The sequence below is a fragment of the Anas platyrhynchos genome, chromosome 20 (genome assembly GCF_047663525.1).
Source record: "Anas platyrhynchos isolate ZD024472 breed Pekin duck chromosome 20, IASCAAS_PekinDuck_T2T, whole genome shotgun sequence".
In the NCBI taxonomy this organism is placed as follows: Eukaryota; Metazoa; Chordata; class Aves; order Anseriformes; family Anatidae; genus Anas; species Anas platyrhynchos.
In genome coordinates this window covers 10,272,361-10,295,790 of record NC_092606.1, presented here as the reverse complement: position 1 = coordinate 10,295,790, position 23,430 = coordinate 10,272,361, and the positions used below count along the sequence as shown (strand labels likewise).

Below are 23,430 nucleotides of genomic sequence, written 5' to 3'. Positions count from 1 at the left end.
ATTTGGTGCTGATTGTGGCAAGCCAAGTTCATGCTCATGTTATTATTTATTACACAGGACACCTGGAATTTGAATATTTTTCATTAGCAGAGACTCACACTTTTCTTTGTCAAAAAAAAAAAATCTGATGGATTTTTTTTTTTTAATTAAGACACCAGAATATATTTCTTTTTGTTTTAATAGCAGAGTCCTGATTCTGAGAGCAGAACAGACTGTCCTCACCACTGGTATTTATGAAAAGACAGCAACATTCAGGTTGTTCCCTGGGCACAGCGCTCCAAGCGTGTGGCCCAGCTCCCAAACCTGCTGTGGATTTCTGTTGCCCCAGACCAAACGCTGCCTGACCATTTACAAGATACAGTATTAACACTATTTTCCTTAAAAAGCAATATTGCGAGGCAGTAAGAAAATCACCTATGAATATAAATCACAGTTTGAAACACTTGAATGGAAATTATTATTATTCCTTCTGACAAGGTACCTCTAAACAGCCCTCCCTGCTAGAGAGCTTCTGAGAGTTGATGGAGTCTCTCTGACCGCACGGGGCTTGATTAGATTTTATCCGAGGACAGTACTAACAAATCAACTGCGAGGAGAAGCTGACTGTGACACGGGGATGGATTAGATACCCAAGCTGCCTTTTTCCATCTGTAAGCTCAGCAACAGCCAGAGGAGTGCACCAAGAAAGCCAGTTAAGGGGAAGCCTTTGGGCCTGCAAAAGGCCAACAGGCCGCTCTGCAAACCTAACCCCAAGCAGCGGGAAGGAGAAGGGTCAGCTCACTGCCAAACAGACAAGGCACCAGTTTCCTTTTGTGGCAGTGTCCAGGGTTTCAGACAAGGACTCCAAAAGAACAAAAACAATATTTTTTAAAAATATTTTCAGAAAAAGACAATTTTTCTGAAATGTCTATTGCTTTATCAAAAACACCTTTTCTACTCAGGAACAGAGTACCTGCCAATGCACAAATTCCCGCAGAGTCCCCTAGATCATGTCCTGCTTCTTGTTACTCTAAAAAGACAAAACATCTTCCTTAGTTGCTCAGCTGAGGGTTTTATCACTAACAGATACATTACAATGGAATTCAGTTCATAAATTTAATTCCTCCTCCTTCATCTTCCCCATGAAATGTTTCTACCAAAACCTATCTGTAAGAAATCATCTCACTGCCTGGCAATTATATTTCTTGGCCAGAAAGACTGTAACACAGAGCTATAAAATCCTTTCAAAGCCTGCCCTTACTGCCACTATAGGTATCTTCAAAATCTACCAGCTGGCTTTAAAAGCTTAATGTTGCTTTTCTTCATTTGTTTCACCAGATTTCTCACTTCCTGGTGCTTTTGCTACTGGTGCTTTGGAACTGCACAGCGGCCAGAAGGGCTGAGCAGAAGCGGGGACTTTCAGGGCTGGGTGAGGGCTGGCAGAAGCTCCGTGGACACAGGACCTGGGCACGAGGCAGCAGTACCTGGGGTTCCCACCCTGTGGGCTGTCAGAGCTGCCAACATCACAGCACCACGCTCTGTTTGAGGCAGGTTTAACCCAGCCGGCAGCTCAGCACCACACAGCCCTTTGCTCACCTTCCCTACCTACCCTCAGCAGGATGGGGGAGAGAACTGGAGGGGAAAAAAAATGAAAGCTTGTGGGTTGAGTTTATTAGGACAGAAAAGAAAGGCAAATAATAATGCTAATAGTGCTACTACTGATAAAGTGTACAAAGCAAGTGATGCACAATGCAATTGCTCACCACCCGCTGAGCGATGCCCAGCCTAGCCCCAAGCAGCCGCTCCCCCAGCCACCCCATACGAATTGTTCAGCATGACATGCTGTGGCGTGGGACATCCCTTTGGCCAGTTTGGGTCGGCTGTCCTGGGTCTGTCCCCTCCCAGCTCCTGCTGCACCCCCAGCCTGCCCGCCGGCAGGGCAGAGCGAGAAGCTGAGAAGTCCTTGGCTTGGTGTAAGCAGTGCTCTGCAACAACTGAAACATCAGCGTGGTATCATTATTCTCATCCTAAATCCCAAACACAGCACCATACCAGCTACTAGGAGGAAAATTAACTCCATCCTAGCCAAAACCAGGACAAGAAGCTCAGGTTATTATCAACTGTTTGTATTTTTTTTAAACACAGAGTAAGGTAGCAGCCCTCGCAGAGGTCCCTAATCAAAGTCATCAGGGAACGACCATCCCTCCAAGGCTAATGTATCCACCACCAGACCTGAGCCAGTCTCCAGAGGTGCTCGTCTGTGTCTTGACTGAGGTAACCGGGCTCCCAGCTACCTTAGTACAATACCTGAAATGAGATGGGAAGAATCTGGCTCTCAGTATTCAAAACACCAACAACCCCAGGAGCAAGCTATATCAGCTTGTACTGCATTACCCAGCCTGGTGGACCTGAGCTGGGATCAGCAGCATCAGGAGATGCCTGGAGCAAGGACATTTTGCCAAGGAATCAGGCTGGCTGCACTGAAATTTGCAGGCTGCAAGAACTTGGCACACTCTCCAGCGAAACCTTCTATCCTCACCCACCAGCACGGTGTACCATGGAGGACAGGGTGGGAACTGCTGGGGAGCACAAGGATGTCATCCTTCCCTTCCCCTCTGTAGCCTTATTCCAGAAGAAAGATATAAAAGGGGACGTGTGTGTTTCACCTCTCCCAAAATGCAGCCAGGATGCAGGCAGAGCAAAGCAGACCCAGCTGCACCCCCTGTCCCCAGCTGTCCCGAGGTAGCAGGCTCTGCCGGGACTTCTAGGTCCTGGCAAAACGAAGCACCTGTTATTGCAGAGGCACCAGAGGAAGGCCAAGACATGACTTAATATTCAGCAGCTTTGACTGACAAGCTTATAATGCCATTAACTGCTTCCTTCCAAGATTGTGGTCGAGACAAGCAGACGCATAAACACACCAACATACCAGCGCACATTTATCTCTACTCACTCAGTACATTCCCTGAAGCTTATTTCTGCATATAACTTCTCCGTGTTACATTTCCTTGCTTTAGCCCTTCTACTACTATGAACCCTGTCTCGGTAACCAGAGGTAAACCCGGGTCCTTTAACCAAAGGCATCAATGAAGGCAATCGATCTGTATGCACTGGGGAGAGCAACGCCACGAGGCCACCTCTCTCCCAATGCCACTCCCTACCCAAAACAGCAAAAACATCCCCAGGGACAGTCACAACTCCCCAGTGCAATGCAAGGGGGAGGATCTACATGTATGTGTGTGTGCTGGTTAGCATGTCACCCTCCAGCTGAGGCTGTCAGAAGGGTTCAGCCGTGCAGCTGGAGTACCACTTTGGTTTATGACACTTAGATGCAAGATTCAAGTAATGTCTGGCAAGAAAGATAATTCACATGCAAACAGAGGAGGAAGAAGTTTGCTTCCAATGGGCTGAAAAGGTGCCTCAGAAGAGGCAGGACTGAAAACAAACTGATAGAGCAACCCTCATCCCATCAATCCATTCATTTGCTTGTACTCATTCAGTTTTAGGGCTGCACAAAGGACACAATCCCACAGTCCTTACGCATCTTTGACATAATTTCAGAAATCAGCCTCAGCCCACAGAAAGCTGCTTCTCAGCACAGAGCATCCTGGGATTTGCATTAACCCACAGCCAGGTGCACAGAAACACCCCTGTGTTTCCCAGGAGCAAACCTTTCAGACAGGGTTCCTGTGTGCAATCATGTCCCTTCCTCTCCTTGCTCTCCTTCACAGAATCACAGAACGTTAGGGATTGGAAGGGACCTTGAAAGATCATCTAGTCCAGTCCCCCAAATCTTCCTCCTCCCTGTCTCCCCTGATGCTCTCTGAATTGCTTTTCCAGTCCCTGCTTGCACGGACAACAGCCTGGTCTAAATCCTGGTCACAATATGCAGGGTCAGCAGATTCAGGCTCTCCCAAGGCAGAGAGGCTGCAAACACCCAAAATCCTCTCCAGGGTGCCGGTCACTGTGCTCCCAAGTCACCACAGCCGGCACAGCCCAGGATACCCCTCCGATTCCCAGCCAGCAGAACCAAGCAAACTGCTCAGGAGCTTAGAGCTACACGTGCAGGTTCCTGGCAGTGGCACATGCATCTTCTTTCATTTTCTGTCTGCCCTTCACAGCCTGCATGGAAATACCATTTGGTTCTCGAAGGACCAGCAATCTCTTGTACCATGTTCAAATGGCGTAACGCTGCAAATGAACGATTAAGCACCTCTGGTGATGCAGAAACAGAGGCGAAATCGCTTCTGAAGCCGGTCGCTCCCAACACACAACTGTCCAGAGCTGGTTTTCAGCACAGCCTTTTGCTGTGGCTTCTTACTAGCAATGTGCTCGCAGCATCTTTGCGCTTTTAAAACTTCCAGCTCTCTGCCAAACCTGCTTGAAATGGGCCCACAGTGCCAGAAATTACACACAGAGCAAGAAAGAGCAAGAGCGTGATCGCGTCAGCTTATTTCCTTGAAGAATTGGGCTAAAAAGTAAAAACTGTAAGAACCCTTTCCAAGTCACAGACCAAATCTTTTATCATTCTGGGCAGGCACCAAAGCAGAAGTGCTGAATTGCTGCCAAAACATCTTTCCTGATGCCTGCTCCAGCCTATCTATAGCGATAAACAGCATTAAGCCCCCACAAAAAGCCTGATCTTTGGAGACTCCCTAGTGAATTTTGCAAGCTCATGAGATGGTAATGGGCTGCATCTAGATTAGATGCCCGGTATGGATCAGAGCTCTGAACACTTTTGAGCTTCAGTCATCCTTAAGCCACATTCACCCAACAAGTAGCTTAGAAATGAAAACACGATTTTTCTCAAAATCTCCTAAAACATCTGAACTTTGAAACAACAGGAGTGCATTGCTCGTGTTGCAGGAAGAGAAGTTATAAGTGGTGTCTTTTTTTTTTATCTGCTAATATTTGAGCCCCTCCTGCTGAAAAGGCCAGACACTGGATTCCCTGAGGGCTGACAAAGAGTTGGTTTTCTTCAAGATGATATAAAAATTTAATCTCCGAAGCCAAATTATTCCTAGACTGAGTACAGCTACAGTAAATATATTATTCCCTTCTTAAACTGGCAGCATGTTTCATAAGGAGACAGGAGCTTTCAGGGATAGAGAAAACCTTTGGTAAAATACAATATAATGTGATACACAGCCTTCATTTATAAAGCGCCCAGCCAAACAGGCTCCCCAGGCAGCAGGCTTGTTGGAAAAGCATTTTGCTACATGTCAGCCTAGATGAAAGAAAATGTTAACCCTACCTATACAAACTTAAGCCAAGGAAACTTCTTTCATTAAGAAGGCTAGGGAATAGAGAAAAGCATCTGAAATTGAACGGCTTTTCAGAAAAACAGGGGTCCTGAGCCTGAACACTGGAGGTGGAGAAGGGAAAAGAAGGGAGGAAATCACATAGGAAAGATTTTTGAAAAGGCAAATAAAAGGCAAGAACTGTAAGTTGCATCCTTCATCATTTGTTTATGCCATCCCACTACATGAGACAGTATGGATTTAAAGGCATGTGCTATACCTTCACCAAGAAAGGACACAAAGTCTTCCCTTCTCAAGAAGAAATAAATACAAAAAACAACCCTCTGAAACTGAAAATAAGGGAAGCATAAAAAGAAAATTAAAGGAAATGGCTTTGAAAAGTACAGCTCTTCCTAAACTAAGCTCCACGGACCATCCAGCCTAAATGGCTCTCACGGGGACGTGCACTTCTGGCCTCACTTCAGCCAGAGATTTGAAGGCTAAAAAGAATTTCTGATTCAGGAAAAAAAAAGAAAAAAAAAAGATTAGGTAAATGGCCTAGTATGTGCTGTGTCACACTGCTGATACGGCTCTTCTGTGTGACCTCTTGGTGAAGAGGGAAAGAAAGGATACAACAAACAGGCTTTTAGGGGTATTTTACGAGAAACCAGAATAGACACCAAAGGGCAAATGTCATAGGTAATGCTAGAAATTATGGAAAACCACTTAAGTTTTTAGTGTTGACTTGTTGAATGCTGCAAATACAGCCTATTAAAAGGAGGACTCATTAAAGATAAGGCTAATTGGCAGACTAACAGGCACCAATTTTCCTTTTCAGCTTTGGTGGAGGCTGAGACCTGGCAATACATTTTCTTCTTTCTCCGTGCAGCAGCTTTTACACAATTTTTACTCGGTCTTTGCTCACACTTGCTGTTTATTACACTAAATATTGCCCACTCCCCTGACTGCAGGTCGCACCTACACAGCACACAACTCTGTGCAGTATGGGGGCAGCAGAAGGTGTCCAGGTAGCACAAAACACAACTGGCTCTATCACCGTCTCTCTGCTCTCACTGCTTTCCCAAAGCATCCCTAAACTCTTGCAAAGGAAACCAAACGTGCTAGTAAAGCTATTAGAAGACAGAAGATAACTTTATTGGGAAAAAAAAAAAAAAACACACAAGTTTTAAAAATTAACTTAAAATGGTATTTAGTAGAGTCCAGTGGAAAAAAAAAATAAATCACTATTCACCTGAACACTCCACAATTTTATTCAGTGTACGTGTTGGGTATGTTTTTCCCAGGGCTGACCACTCATCAAAAGCCAGTATATCCTCAACATCAAATGCTGCAGCAGGCTTCTGACAAATCCCTCTTGCTAAAGGATCAATGCTATCAACTTCCATTTGGACAGTACTTTTCCAGTGAGATATATTTTAGCACATCTGAACATTTCCTTCAGAGCAGCTGCAATGATCCGACAGAGCTGTCTGGCGTCCTTTGCCATGCAAATGATTTGTTGGTATACTGCAGAGATAAACACAAAAATGATGACTGGCAAAAGGTGGCTTCAAGAAAATTTCAAACCTCTGGCTTCACACTGAACGACAAATGTGAACTCAAAAAAGCAGCAGATGAATTCTGTTGGGCTCACGCTTGGCAAACAGGGATTTTAGCCAGGCACAGACAAACTGAAAACACAGCATATTTTACCTGTAATCCAATATATTTAATCTATAAGAAAGCTCCTGTGTAGATAAAATTGAATAATTCTTACTAAAACAAGCTTGTCCAATAGACCATTAAGAGCTCACTTAAGTAACCGTGACAGCTGGATGGGTGAGAACTGTATGCATTTCCCAGCAGCCCAGCTACGCAAGCACCAAAACTGGCTGCCCAGGACAGGCACAGCTCCTTATTATTAGATGTAGTAATGACAGGTTGGATCGACATCTATGATTTAAGCACAGCTGAGATTACATCATGAAAGAAGCAGTAAGGCAATGTCCAAGGCTTCCTCCCACCTTGTACCCAGTGGAAAGGATAGGAGAATAGAGCACATTCAGACTGCACAGAGTTTTGAGTCTGGTTAGAAATGTTTTAATATAAATATATATTTATACATATGTGTATATATATATATATATACACACACATAAACATACAGGTAATTGAAGTTTCCTTATCTATATGGAAATGGAAACACACAAAATTACCTTCAGAGCCACAGGGAGGACTGGCATCTGCTGCAAGGAGAATACAGTTATCAGGAGAATTTCAAAGCCAGTCTTGCCCTGTTTAGGCCATTACACTACAAAGTTCTGGCTGCAAAAGAATTTCCTGATCAAGATTCACCTCAGGCACAAAATGACAGAAATCCTTCAGCTGGCTGAGGCCATTCAGTTCAAAGGAATTATATAGTTGATTCTAAAACCTGGGACTAGTAGAAGAGCTTGGACATAGATCTATGCTCCCTGAAAGTCCAAAGATATTAGCGCCTATGATTCTGCTGCACATTTTTAAGTTACTTGTTGAGAGGGGGAAAAAAAAAAAAAAAAAAAGCAGGATTTAGCAACATAGCTGGTTTAGAATCAGAAGACCAAGGAGACCCGGCTAAGTAAAGCTTTCTGCATCTCAGCAGGGAGAACAAACAGTAGACTTACGCATAAATATCTTATTCAGATACAAAAGACAAGACTGGAGGTGATTTATATCCTAAGGAAAACCCAGGACGTGTATGAAGCACTCCTGGCAACTTAATTAGAGCAATGCTCTTCCCATGCCTGTACTAACACAACCACCACAGGAGCTGCCCTGCTGCTGGGAGCCCCCTCTTTCAAACAAAAGGCTCAAACCAAGATGCCAATCACTCGCGGTTATTAAAGGTTTGTCTCAAACTGACCAGTTACACTCTGCTGCTCTGAACGTGGGGATTTCCGATGGCTCTGACTTTCCTGTGCTCTTCCCACCTTCACTATGTGCCCCACTGCACATGGTGTTCAGCAGCTGTGGTTGCACCCAAAGCATCCTGTATCAGCTGGAGGAAGAGGGATTCCTATAACAGGCAATTCAAAATGCTCTTTGGAATTAAATATGCTGTAATAAGCTGCATCATTATATCAGCGAGCGCAAGATGTGTTGTAAGAAGGAATGTACATTTTGCAGGCAAGGTATCGATATCTTTGAGGCAGTTGCCAAGTAGTAAAGTGACATATGCAGCACCAGCAGCTGACTCTCATTTCCAGATAACACACATGGATCTGCAAAGGAGGATGGATGAAGTGCATTTGCACTAAAGCACAGAAAAGAATGTGCTGTAGAGATCTCACTTGCACATTATGACACGAATACAAATTTATATCTCTGACTAGCACACGGGACCATCACATTCTGGAAATACATGCAGTTTACTTGAGAGAGGAAAAAATAACACAAGTAGCAGTAGATCACAATGCATAACAAAAAGAAAGGGTCAAAACCATCACTAAGATCATTTAGAGAGACTGCTGACTCCAGGCACACTGCATCCATGTTCAAGAGCTTCAGAGAGCTCACTTTATTAAGCCCTGCCTAGGGCCTGCTTTCAAGGATTCAATCTTATTGGGATGCAGGCACAACCATTTCCCCACCAACACACAGGGATGAATTTCCATCAGGTGCTTAAAATGATCTAAAGAAATCTCCTTGCTGTTATTTTAAGTTGGCTTTAGACATCACAAAATAGCATCATGCTCAGGTTGCAATTAGAAAGCAAGTAACACTTGCATACTTTTCCACCATTAAGGCCAAGTGAGCAACATGTGAGCAGGCCTGGCTGCTCCACTGCAAACCACCTGTGTGGGAATTACCTGCTGAGGTTCCAGGACAAGGAACTTGAGGCACACAAACGCTATTACAGATGCTCTGCAAGAAGTCAATGTTCTGTCCAGGAACAGGCTTCTCTCCACAGATGGCAGCAGCGAGGTTAAAGAGCAACACTAAAAGTTTTGTCCAGCAATACTTCCGCAATGAGTTAACATACAGCTATCTGAAGCCTGATGAAATATCATAAGAGGAGTCTATGTACATAGCTTACCAACGTAATACAACATAAACCATAGCAGGACCTCACACGAAAAGCCTGATACTGTTCCAGTAACTTCAAAGATCAATTTAGGGTACATCACCATTCAAAAGAAATACAAGGCCCCTGGTCCTTGCACCTAATGGGGTATTGATTCAGCAAACACCTAAGTACAATTCTGCGCTTGATGGACTTTGCTGAAGCACCCAAGCTATTCTCATACATGCTGGCTGACTTGGTGCATATCAGACAGCTGGGGACACAGAAGCTTGAATGAGAAAGGTCAAGGGTAAAAGCAACCTAGCATATTTATACTGATCAGCCAAGATTCCATTTGAGTGAAGAATTAAGCAATTATCTGTAACTTTATTCTTACTAGCTAGATTGCAATACAAGCCAGCACAAATGATCTTGCTTTCCCATTTGAGCAGTGCAGAAATCAGCCTGGCAGTAGGCAGGGCTACATGCAAGACCTGCTCAGGAAAGATGGCAGGAGCAGTACGTTGGGATCTTCTCATTTATTTTGAGACCCAATCCAAGCATCAGAAAGCACAAAGGAAAATTAGGATATACTGCTCATTATACCATCTCTCTTAGTAAAGACAGCTTAAGAAGCTACCAAACTCTTCTGCCCCCAGCAGCAAATCATCACCTCTCTCATTTGTGTTGTTACAGAGGTTTGTGGGGCTGTTCTGCAAACTATTCTTCCTCGGCAGTCACTCCTACCAGCCACTGCCAGAAACCCAGGGTCAGGTGAGCCTTTTGTTTGGCTCAGCGTAGCTACTTTTATGCTTCAGTGTAAAATTCAATTTCTCTGGGCAATGCAGTCCATTCTCACCCCATCACAATCCTCTCACATCCAGGCAGAGCTGCTTCTTGCACATCCCAGAAGTGCCAAGCTGCAGTCCCAGGACAGGACCATGCAGCCAAGAACAAAGAACCAAGAATTTCTTAAATCCACCTTGCCCCCACAGAAACTGAGACCAGAGTCACACCCGCAGCAGGGTACCCCACAGGAACCGGAGGAACAACTAAGGAAGTGCAAAGAGAACAGAGCCCACAGAAGCACAAGCCAACATTCTTTAAGTCCCGTTCAAAGCTTAAGAATCATATTCTGCACTCTCATTGCCAGAAGGAATCTGGTATTTCTAAATCATGTTTCCATAACTTGCTGTTGGTGTTTGTGGTTTCTTTTAATACATGCTCATGTTCTCCTTTTTGTAAAACATTTCCTTCTTCTACAGATAGATCTGTTGATAAAGAGAACAAAGGATGCCACTTAGTAAGGAATGAAGTGAGGAAATAACACATTTTAGTATAGCCATCATAAGCACAAAGGTGGATACTCCATTTCGGTTATTGCCATTATGTGATAGGTTACACACTCAGCACACAAACTGTGTCAGCCCCACACACAGAGCAACGCCTCTGCAGAGCCTCTGGGAGCCAAAAAAGGGAAAGGGCAGAAAACTGGAGTCAGTCACTGAACTGCTCTAGTGCATTAGGCTATAAAATCTCCACAGTTGATGAGGTCAACCAAGAGCCTTCCTCCTCTGTCCCTAATTCTCTCTTAGGAAGGGCAGGGAGTGCTGGGGTTATTTTTAACCCATGAGCACTTATGTCACTGAGATGACACCACAAAGCTGGGAAACGGAGACAAAAAGGTATGAGGGACTGTACCACTTTTCAGACAGGTCCTCAGCATGTTTCCAAGTTTCTCTACAGGGGCCCTTTGCTCAGTATCATCCCTCCCTGGGCTACCCATAAACCTGCTCATTAAATTAGCAAAGACTGAGGTATTAGAGATGACATTGCCCACAGAGGGCTTTCCCCGAAACAGGAAGAACATAGTGAAGCCAACATGTAATTATTATGTTAGCATATCTGTAAAAGGAGAAACACAGGGTTAATACGTGCATCTTCAAGTGTGTACGTGCTTCTTTGCACTAATTGCCTTTTACTGAGCTATAAACTTGCTACTTACTTTTTAAGGTCAGGAAAGTCTATTTTACAGGGTTTTGCTTAGTGCATTTAATTTCTTTTATAATACTTGCTCTGGCTGTGCTCAGATGCTGTTCTCACTCAGCAACCGAAACAATTTATTGTTGGTTTACTGGTGTGCATTCAGTGCTCTCAGACACACAGGACACCCCAGAGAGTGCTTTTGCTTTTCAAATTTCTTCCCATCTGTTTGTGCTTTGCAAATAGGTCAGAGGGGTGACACACCATGACTTGCAACATCTAAGGACAGAAATAAAGGCGTTAATTTGATCATCAGAGAGAAATATTCTCCACTGTGATGCCTCTGCTCTTGTACACATCTGCATTCTCCATAATACTGCTGTTAGTAAGTCCAAGGTATTTTAAGTAATGTGTTATTGTAATGAACATATGAGCATCACCTCTTAGATACAAAGCTAGAACTGCTCTATCATGACTTAGTCTCAGTATTGCTAAAGGTGAAGGTGAAGGCATAGACTTAATTACTTTACTATCAAACATAAGTTAGCAAACTTGGGGAAACTATTCAAGTGTTTAAGTAAAGCATAAGCTTAAATGTTTTGCCTGACAGGAGTCTCAAAGAAGGAGAACTGGAGCTTGCTCTCTGCTGTTAATGTGAATTTATGAATGGTTATGCTATGCAACATCGGGAACAATTCCTAAGAGGTCACCGATATGTGACTGTTTAACTTTGTGTTTCTATAGAGAGCTTCTGATGATAGGCACTAAGTGCTTTAAAAACATAATTAATGCTCAAAGCACCCTGAGAGGGAACTAAATATGAGACTGATTTTATCCTACCTGAAGTAGGACTGTCCCTGTTCATTTTGTACAACACTTGGTAACAGAGGGGATATGGTACAACAGCATCTTGGTCCCATTGTGCTTGGTACTCCAAGAGAACAGAACTGAAAGCATACCTCACTAATTTTCTAGACAATCAAACATGGAAGATAATCTGTTCAAGGTGACTTAGCTAGAAAAGATTAGTGTTTAGAGACAGAATCTGAGCTCTTGTGAAATTAGAAAATTTTCTGCCTCCAGAACAAAAATCTGGCCTACTTTACTGCAGTAAAAGCCACCCAAATCCTAAAGCAAATCCTGCAGAGCATGGTCTGTTCCAAGGGCAAAGGAACTTGACTTAGGACAGGCCGAATCATATTCTCCAGCCAGAAAAAAGGATGCCTTCCTCCAGAGGCCCTCCCCTCCTGAGCAACCAGCACCAATGGAAGGGTACCACGAGGTAACACCCAAGTACGGATCACACAAGGGCTGCGTTTTGACCGCCTCACTCTGAGAGCCGGCCCACAGGGAGCATGGTGACTGGGAAGGACCAGATGGATCCGGAGGGCCAGCCCCAACCCTTACAGTGCCTGACAGGATTATGTTTGTTGCAAAAGCAGAGTGTTTGTAGCCTTTTTCAAGAGCAATGCATTCGATTAAGACGACAACAAGAAGCCCACAGACACAGAGCTGGCACTGAGGTGCATTCTGTGTCCACAGGCCTCTACAAGCCTCCTGCCCCATGGTAGAGATTGCCAAGGACGTACGCAGTGCCAGCAGTGTCAGCACAGAGCACACTTGACACTGTTCTCTTCTTTCTGGTCCCCAGATGGCAAATGAGAGGTCTCTTGAGGCATTGTCTTTGCCAAACGTCCTCTCTGGGAAGAACAGCCCTGCCACGTGTGTGGTGCCACAGCTTCCCACGCAGACGCAGCTCTCAACTCAATACTCTCTCCCATTCTCCAAGCCCTCTAGCACACAGGCATTTATTATTACATCCCACTCCTCTTGGCACCTCATTTCTGTCCCTCAAAGCCCCCGCTGATCAGGGCAGTCTCCCTTCTACACCACATCACTGGAAGGCCGCAGCCCCCACCAAGTACCCGCTGTCCCCAGGGCCACACGCGCTGTGCCCCCGAGTCTGCCAGGGGAGCCATGATCAGGCCAGAGACTCCCAGCCAGGAGCCCATGACCATAAACTAATTCACCCCTAAAAACTGTGCTAATGAGTAACCCTGTTGCTACCCAGCATACAGAAATCAGCTATTCTTTTGTGTTGACACTCACAGTAAAAAAATTAAATTAAAAAAAAAACTTTTGCCATTGCTTGTTCTAGAAACCCAGCAATAACACAGGATATTAAGGCTGTATTTTAATTAATCTCCCAATTCAGCATCCTAAACAATTTGGGAAGTATCTTGCAACCGCTCAGTGCGTTATACCTTCCTCTTGTTCTATCAAGGGAGAAATCCAATTAACACCCACCACACAAAGGCTGCCCTCTTCACCTTAAGCAAATTAAATGGCTTAAGGGGAATAAAAGGTGGCTGTAAGATGCTAAGGGTCACCAGCCTCATCTAGCTGCTCTTTCCCTTTCCAGGTCAGGCTTACCATGGATTCAGATTCCCAGTAGAAAAGGTTGCTGCGGTAGACATTGAGCCTTCAAATCCTGAGCCCCATCCCTTCACAGCTCAAACAAGTCCTGGAGGTGCCGTAGAAAAGATGCCATGAAAAAGATGCCTCCTCTCAGGAGGCATTTACTGTCCCCTAAAAGATCAGGAATCCTATTCTTGGGAGATGAATGAAAGGAAGAGAATGAAAACCAGACTTTACTGGGAGCTCTGGGTAGGAAAAAGGAGCTGAGGACCTAAATGAGGGACATCTTCCTCCAGCAGGACAGAGTCCCAACTCTCCCCTGATGCACACAAGGCCTGGAGGTCATCAGTTTTCCCCCCACTCTTTCCTAAAGTTGTCCTTCAATAATCTGTGACTTTCTTCTTCCTTCTTGACATGACAAAGCCTCCCACACACCGTGAGTTTGCAGAGATCGAATTCTCCTTGGGAAAATAATTTATTTATGAGCAAAACATAGCTCCTGCTTCCAATGCAGGTCAAGAGAAAAGACAAAAGCATTACATTCATTTCTCCGTGTTTGCTTATTAAGGATATGCCACCTTTTGACAACACCCGAGAGCAACTTGGATCTAAAATTCAAAGAGAATAAGAAATGTTGAGCAGGAAGCGAGAGCAAGATGCTCTCCCAACTCATCTTTTGGGCTTAAATTGTTAGCATATAGTACATATTCTCAAAGTGCCAGAGGAAGACTAAAATATTCTAAGCAACTGTTCTTCATGGCTCCTTTTCCTGTGTCAAGTTTTTGCATCATGACAGAAGTTCACATCTCTGCTTCCACTTTAACAACCTGGCAATGCCACGATGACTTTGAGCTCATGATCTTTCTTTTGTCTACATGGTCAAGTGGCTTTCAAGACCACAGCCCTGGGTGCCCAGCCTGGAAGCCTTCCTGTTGGCTACCCAGCCCTTCCTTCCTTTCCTTTTTCCTGTGCTTTCTGTACCATGATTAAACCTTATCTTGGGCACGTTACCCCTACATGTGTTCAAGGTCCTCAGAAGCATCCTCCAATGACACTGACACGACAGAGCTCCTTCCTATGAGAGAGAGGAAAACTGATGGTCACTGCTATTAAAGTATCTAATTGCTGACAATATTCAGCCTTTTCTTCATAAGCTCATCTCTCTCTCACTCACCTCTGCAGCAAGTTTATGGGCAGATAACCCTGGGTACCAAAACCTTTTCTCCTGTGTAACCATGTTAAGTGTGATTTCAGGCTGCTCTGTATATATTCCTCCAGATAGTCTTACTCCATTTTCAAATTATTGACAAAACATATTACTATCAGAAATTCAGACTCCAAAACACCAAGTAAAATACATTCAGAAGCCAGTGCTTGGCATCAATATGCAATTCAGGTATGTACATGGAGTTAAAACAAAGACCGCAGGACTTTGAAATTTGAAATCTGAGTTTCACTTCAGAGCCCTATGAAAGCTTTCTCCGGACATAACACAGAAAGAACCTGTGAACTTGACATGCTGCCGATGCCTTGCTATGCTCTGCATGAACTTCAAGGCAAAGTATTAGATTAATTTGTGTGAGTTAAAGTACATTACATGCCTCACAAACCAAAGTCACAATCTCTGGGCAAAAAAGAACATGGCTTGGAGCCTGCATGACAGCACCCAAAGACACTGCAATACTGGCAATTGCTCTCCATACCTTCTTCTACAGATTAAAAAAAAAGTATCTGAACTACTGAACCTAAGTTGCTATGCCGTCAGGGTGGTCTGACTTGAAGAAACTCCTTCACCTTGCCACAGAAAGCCTTAAGACAGATTCTTTTCTCTCCATAACTGTGAGCAATTCACTAAGGGTCACTTCCATTTGGGGCTGAATAGTTAATGAGTCTCCTTTCAGATACAGGAAACGTTTTCTCAGTGACAAATCACCACTGTTACTTACTTGCACCTGTCATCAATTCTTGAAGGTACAAACCTAATTTTGGTCCAAGGCAGGTAAGCAGTGGTTTAAATCAGAGTTTTTCTATGTGCATGCAGATGCTTAGTGATGTACCCTACAGGAAGGGAGTGAAGAAGATGCACAAAAATGCAGTACAATAAATGGGTTTCTGCTGACCAAGATTTAAGCTCCAAAATAAGGCTGGAAAGAAAGGCACATACAGTATGAGCTAACACAAAATACGTGACTAAAAAAAAAAATCATTTTTAAAAGGTCAGATTGCTGAGAGGATACCTTTAGAAGGAAAGTATCATGTCCTTTAGGCCAAATAATTTATCACACTTCGAGATACATGCATTCTTCTAAGAAACAAGGTGCTCTACTAGACCAGCTTCAAAAATAAAAAGTCCTTCCTGGACCAAGCCTTTTCAAAGAGAAATGAAAGCCAACATGTTCCACACACAAACCAAAATAATCCTCGTTCTTGCATCAGCCAACATGTGCAGATTCCCTGCAAATCCAAAGACAATCCACTGAGCACTGTTAAATACCAGCCCACTTTCCCTGGCTCAAAAATGAATGGTTGCTGGAAGGTCCTCCGAGTAAACAAAGGCTAAGTGGGAACCTGGGGCTACTCCTACATCCCAGCACATTCTTGTGCTTCCACATAATCAAGGGCAGAGATAAAACCCTCAGGATGAGAATATATGACAGAAGAAAGGACAGTATGTGTTTACTAATTTTTCAATAGGTCTCAGGGCAAATTCTCCAATTTTTCCACAGATTAATTAGAGTAATTAGTTAAGTCATTAACTGTAAGGTTTGTGGAGCAGTGTGAGTCATTTTATTGTTTATTTGTACTGAGCCTAACTCAATGGGATCTTGATACATGACTGGGTTTCCTAAATACTACCTAGGTACAAATAGCTAATGACAACAGCAATAAATGCAATATATTTAAGGTGACCGCAAGACTCTGGGAAGATGTTAATCAGTACAAATTTATCACTCGCTGTGTGCCTCAACAGGGATCTGAACCTGGTCTGAGGGCTCTGTGTGCTAGTGGCAAACATAAAAATAACAGTAACCACCAACTATGCTGGATTTGAGAATGGTAAATGTATGCAATTTGACTATTGTATTCGTTAGATTTCAGGGACTAAAGTGAGTTTTCCCAGATCTGCCTTTATCTTCTGTAATGTCAAAATTCACATCTCCAGCCAACACTGGCTGCCACTCCACTGACTTATTTTAAAATACTTGCCTGAGTTTTATAAAATGAACATCCCTCTGCAATCAAGGCTGGAGACGAGAGATGCATCGCATACGGGGAAAAAAAAAATCCCATCTGCTGCCTAGGGCTGGGCTATACAAGGTAGGAGGGGAAGGAAAGGCAAGTACATCACGAATTACCAGCAGGATACTTTTATCAGTGGCTGAGGAGCAACACGTACCGATTTCTTGGTATCACTGTCACAGAAGCTCACGTAGCTCCCCAGGGTAGGCTGACCAGTTGAAACTCTTGTGTCTCTAACCACACTTTCCTCTTATTCTTTGACCTTTATGCTTATGAATGTAACTTTTCTAGGTATCATCTACCTCTTACCATACTGGGAGTTCATGAGGCAGTGAAACTGCCACTCTGAAAGCCCTTACAGAAACATTTTTCAAACACAGGGCTGTGGGTGGGCTGCATCAGCCACGGGGCGGCACAGTGGCCACGCAGGACCCTTGGTGTTCGTGCCAAAGAGCAGATTGCACAGGCATGCCTCTCCACAACGAAGCAAGATAAATGCTTCCCATATGAATTCTGAAATAAATACGGGGCAATTGCAGACCTCATTCCATAATTCCCCATATGTTACACGCCTGTAATTGTCTGCAGAAAGTAAGTTGCTGTTTATGTAAAAACAGAAGAATCCTGCCGTGCATATTTCTGGCATTTATTAAAACTGCCTTTGTGAATTCTGTGTTAGTCTATACGTTAGTCAAATGAAATTAAAATAAACAGCTGCAAATCATTACACATGCATGTGGTCTACTCCTGTGATATACCAGACCTAGCAATAAAGCACTAAGTCCTATTTCCTGCTATTAGTGACAGATGAAATTCTGAGACTCTGGTAAAAGTTTTCAGGTAATCCCAATCACTGCCCAAGAAAAAAACTCAGTCACATTTTTTCCCTCAGGTTTAATCCTACATTCAGACTAATACAGTCACTGTTCCTCTGTCTAAAATAAGCACATCGTGTTTCCGTTCACGTGGTTTATTATCATGTTCAATTCTAACAACATCCAATCATGTTAATCTCAAACAACATCCATACACTGGCATCAGCTAGCGAACACCTCATGGCCCAATCTTCCAACAAGAGTCCCCTAAAGCTCAATTTAACCTACTTCTAACATACCAGTCTTTCAAACAGGCTGCTTCATAGAGCCACATGGAAGTAACAACATGCAGCTGCAACATCCTGTTGGCAAAGAAGGGGGATAAAAATCCCTAGCGATTCTGCACAGAGGTTTAGGTAGAAAATCTGCTACCTGAATGCAGCCAGCTGAGCTGAGCCCAGGTTCCTGGAAGAGCCCAAAGCTCTTTAGCAGGAACAAAGGATCAGGTGCATGGATTTAAAACTCTCTCAAATTAAATTAACTATTACCATCAGCAACAGCGTAACGCAGAGGCATGGTGCTGCTGACTCAAGGGCTCCCTGACACCATGGGCATCCCTGCTGCACCCTCCCAAGCCAGGCAACACCGAGGCTTCCCCCTGCTGAGCTGATAAACTATCATCATGTCGACCAACCAAAACACTAATAAAAGGAGAAAAGAAAAGGAAAGCACAGCAGCAGGATAGTAAATGAAGATAGATGAGTTTGTATTAGCATGCAGTTATTGAACGGCAATGTTATCTAACACATTAGAGCTGTCTGCAGCTGTCTGAGAAGGAAGACAGTCTAATCACCCCTTCCATCAGTGCTGCGCAGAGCCCACCAACAGACCTCTCCCAGTCCCCTCCAGCAGCCCTGCCGGCTGGTGCAGTCACCACCCCAAACCACCAAGCAGCTGCACGAGCCTTGCACCACAGCGGGCTGGGGTTATTCTTAAACCCCACACAATCATTCCAGCTAAAGGCAGAGCAAGAATCCCCCCTGTATCTCAGCATCCTTAGAGGCAAGTAATCCACAACCTTTTTCTAATTTCTGTGTGTTCTATTATTTCTATGGAAATACAGAGGGGTTGGTTAAATCACTTTCAGACTGGAGGCTCACTACGTCTGTTTATGCCTAAGAAATAGTCCACAGGCATACATGCACTAAATTAACAAAGCCATGCACTAAATTAACAAAGCACAGTCCAGGCCAAGTCTGGAGAATTTCAGCCTCAAAGCCAGAGCTTTAGGAAGGTGTGGATGTCCGAAAGCCGCTGCCCTCCCAAAAACATTCAGGTTATCCACACGCTGCTGCTCCCCAGTAGGGCAGCCCAGCAGGTTACTGAGCAGATACCCAACTCATTCCCACCTGAGACGGCATCAGTCACACCCTGAAAAGTCAAACCTGAGTTTTTCAGTTCCCCAGCTGCTGGAGCAGGAGCACTCACAGCACCTGGGAGCACGCACACACATAAAAGCTGGAGGCAGGCACCGAGCAGCAGGAGCAGCAGCCCGATGGAGGAACGAGCAGTGTAACAACAGAGCCAGGCGGAGGAACCACTGGTTTCCTGCATCTTGCTGTACATCTCAACAGGACTTGGCGACAAAACATGTTCAGCTGTTAAGACACTACAAAATTAAGGATCCTTCTTTATTCTTGAGGTGGTGAGCACTGGACTCTAGGAAGATGAGTTGCCTACCGGCAGTACAGCAGCGCTAAGGCCATTGTTGGGCTGCTGCTGTCCCTTGCAACAGCGGCCTGATGACACAGAGGAGAAGTGACAGCACTGGGACACAGGCATCCAGTCCGTAATAAGCAATGATAATAATTAAAGGCAAGAATTAGGGCTATTTATGCTGCTTTGTATTTAATTTTGGATTCAGCGTCTTTGGCTGTAAAAGGAACCAGCAAGCACCCAGGGTTCGCACAGAAAGCCGAGGGGAGGCTGAAGCAAACCCTCCAAGCGGGGGCCCAACACGTGCCTGCCAGAGCTCACTGGCATTCTTCCTACTTCAATGTTATCTCAACAGTAAATTTACTTGCAGACCTCTTGACTTTGTCCTTTGAGGCACAAACATTTCAGATCTTAAAATGCAAATCTAAATACAGCATACGCAATGGCAGAGGAAGAAAGCCTTTGCTCTAAAACACACGCCACTAAGTGACATTTTAATGGACTCGCAATGAAAATCAGCAATTTCATAGGGAGATTTTTTCTCTGGAAAAACTGCTATTTTTCGAATATCTCAACACGTCTGCGCACCCCTTGAAAATAAACAAACCATACAACAGATCTAGCTGGTGCAATGCTAGCACAAATACTAAATAAAATACCAGTAATATCAGAGCACTGCTTTTCGAAGGCGGCAAGACGTGATTAAGATAAGGAAGGAGAAGAATGTGTGGAGATTAAAGAAAAGGCACTACAGAAGCGAGAAGGCATGTGTGCTGGAGCGGATCCAAGCACATTACTATATCCCAAGTTATCTCCCATGTCATCGCCTCATCAGACTGCTGAAGCACATCACAACCTGTTACACACCCTGGCCTCATTCACAGCACGAGCTGCACGTTTCGAAGCCGGTGTACATCAGCAAATTTGTCATCTCAGGAGCTCTTAACTCGCTTCCACTCCATCTTGTGTCGGTGCATGATGCTCACACGTGCTGCAGCACACTGAAGCAGCCTACGTCCTCGAAGCAACAGATTTTCCTTCCCACTGAGGCAGCACAAATATATTTCTTACCTTGAATGGAGTTCACTGCAAACAGCAAAAAGCCTGACCATACTGAATTGTGCTGCATATAAAATGCATGCATACAGAGCCAGCTGGTGGCTATACGGGCTGACAAAAAAAAAATCTATCATCTCTCTTCTTACCAACCATTTCTTTTATAGCCTGGATGTTTCCAGCTGTGGCACAGAAAGACATACAAAAGTTTCCCATCCTCTGGCCAAGACAGAGCCCTGTTATAGGCATGTGAGACAGTTTGCATACCCTGCAAGATTTTTGAGACAGGAACCAATATCCAGGTCTTTACGTGTATTTAGACTCCAATTTCCACTGATTTTATTACATCTTAAATAATATTTGAAAATACCATTAATTTACAAGGGTCTGAGGCCAACGACTTCCCTAAGGTCAGAGAATGCCAGCAGAAAGCGGCAGAACCCCAATTTGTCCAGCAGCAAACCTAATGCCTCATAATCCTTCCCCCAACACACCACACCAGGGGGGCAGAAAAGAAGTCCAGTGGGCAACCTGGCAGCTCCTGCAGTGCCTGACCCTCGCAGCTGGGGACCCATTTACTGCCCTGGTGATGCATAAGGGCAAGGACCTCCTCTTGGCACAGCACAGCATCGTCCTCGCCAGGATGCAAACCTGGTTTCATTGCCACAGCACAGGTGCAGCACCACTGCAATTTTGGCTGTCGCTCACCCAGCACATCCCCAGCACACACCACTGACTTGTCCCAGGCTGCGACAGTGCCAGAACCTCAATGCAGATCTCTCAGATCAAGGTCTGGGGTCCTATGTGCTGGTGCCAACCCTGCATTTGTCCCCTGCGAGCACAGGGGTGAGCGAGCATCCCACCACACAGCACCCTGCAGCCTAAACAGTACGTGTGTGAATGCTTCGGCTGGTCAAACCAGAGGACTCTGATGCACAAAGCCTTTGGCAGGGAGAAAACTAATCCTGCTGGCAGCGTGGATGGACTCTATAAAGCTTCACGACATGCCCTTGGTTTTCTAAGAAATACGTAGGTTTGAGGGAATAACTGCAATTACTCCAAAGTATAAGAATAAGAGTTGAAGGGATAGTTAGTGCTTTTGGTAGCCTACTGTGGTTTTCCCTATGCATGGAAAAAGTCATGAAACCGTGACTATTAACAAGCTTAAAGCTAAAGAGATGCTTTAGTAGATCTTTAGTAAAACACTGCTATGCTGCCAATGAAAGACAAACAAATGCTGGGGCAGATTTGTACAGGCCAGAAAAGAAGTCTGATGGCTGGCTAGAAGACAGCCACAGGTTTGGTACCTGCTGCAATTTACACCTGGAAACGTACACCCTCTCCGTCCAGTAAGGACTGACATTTCTTTATATGGGAGAACACAATCTGCCCCACTGTGCTTAATGCTCATACCAAATTTACCTGGACACATGACAACATCTGGCACCGAAGGACACTACATGTGCTCAGCATCTGAGCAAATCAAGCCAAGTATCTAACCGCTGGCACAGATGTATCTGCAGCTTTGTGATATATGGTGTCATACTACCTGCTAGTCTGGAAACAGATCATCCACTTAACATATATACCAAAGAGATGAATGCTACAAAGGCTTAATGGTGCCCTTGATAATAGGGCCTGTAATGGATTTTTAAAGTGAATTTAAGTCTGAGGGAAGGTACTGCACTGATGCTCCTGGAAACCTAAATCCTGGCGAGTACCGTCCCAGGAGCCGCTTTTTGTGTGGAAGAGAGCGCTTTGAAGGAGAGAGCTGCATAATTCATGGAGGGGGAGCAGAGCCACAGGTGGCTGCTGCGTGCTTACTCCCAGCTCACAAATGCTCACTTGGATGGAAGTGCTTTACTGCATCTGCTCTGTTTTCTGCTTCTGGTCAAAGGAAAGAGGGAAAAGGGAGGCAAGAAAACCCAAGAGCATACAGACATCTCTGAGGACTGGCAGAGTCTGTGAGGTTTACAGTCTAAAAGAAGGCAAGGCTTTTCAACAAGCTGCAGAAGACTCTTGCCAATGCCACACTAAGGTCTTGCTTTACCCAAGGTATCACACTCGATCCTCTCTGCTTTTCCTCTCTAACTCAATTTAAACAACCTTTTCCCACATCCTGAGCTGCTTTCCTGCCTGTCTGGATGGATCCCATACATCCAGTGGCCTTCCACGGGGACACAGAGGTCAGTACACATAGATCCTCTGCAGCAGCAGGGCCAGAAGCGTTGGCTCAGCAGCTACTTGGGTGTAATGTTTGTGCTTCATTTTTAAAACATGAATATTCCCATTGCATGCAACACATCTTCCCCCAAAAGTCAATTTAAAAAATAAAAAAGCCCTCCCCCAGATTGGAGCTGCATGTCCAAGAGAAGCCGTACACTTTGCTGTACAAAAGCCATTAAGCACTTACTTAACTTCAAACATATATATAAGAGCCAGGATTAACAGCACACACAAACAAACATGCAAGCAAAAACCTCAAATTGTCCTGAAGGGAGTCAAATGAAAGAAGAAGTAATAATTTAACAGCAAGGACAGCATATAAAAACTGCGGCCTTTAACAAGATACCTCAGTTACTATGGAAAAGGTGCACCAAATAAAGGTACCCTTTCCAGTGGCCACTTTGAAAACCATCTTTTTGTTTCAGTGTTCTACATAAATCAGTCTCTCTAGCACTCGCAGAAGTAATACAGTACGAAAGTAGATATGAATATCTAAATAATATCTAAATAATTTAGTGGGCAAGTCTAAAGATATGGGCTGCCTTAGGTACTTCCTGACGCTCATCTTCAAGTCACAGAAGAGACCAACAGCTCCTGACTGGTGTACTTGGATTATCAAATCTCTTTCTTCTCTCAGAAAGATTAACGTCATAAAAGATCCAGAGCTTCATGCGTTATCCCCCTCGCTCTTGTGGGAGATGTGCTGCTAGAAGGC

General features: G+C 44.4%; 1 protein-coding gene across 2 annotated transcripts in view; it reads right to left on the bottom strand.

Annotated features, from left to right (window-relative positions):
• The window catches only part of GALNT17 (polypeptide N-acetylgalactosaminyltransferase 17), a 211,656-nt gene that overhangs the window by 155,324 nt on the left and 32,902 nt on the right, over positions 1 to 23,430 (bottom strand). The window contains exon 1 of one of the 2 annotated variants that reach the window (XM_038165708.2): positions 6,472 to 6,640. The exons of the other annotated variant lie outside the window; for it this stretch is intronic. Within the exon in view, the coding sequence (XP_038021636.1) occupies positions 6,472 to 6,625 (154 nt within the window). The 5' untranslated portion in view covers positions 6,626 to 6,640. Of the gene's footprint in view, positions 1 to 6,471; positions 6,641 to 23,430 lie in introns of those variants that run through there. 2 annotated transcript variants of the gene reach the window in all.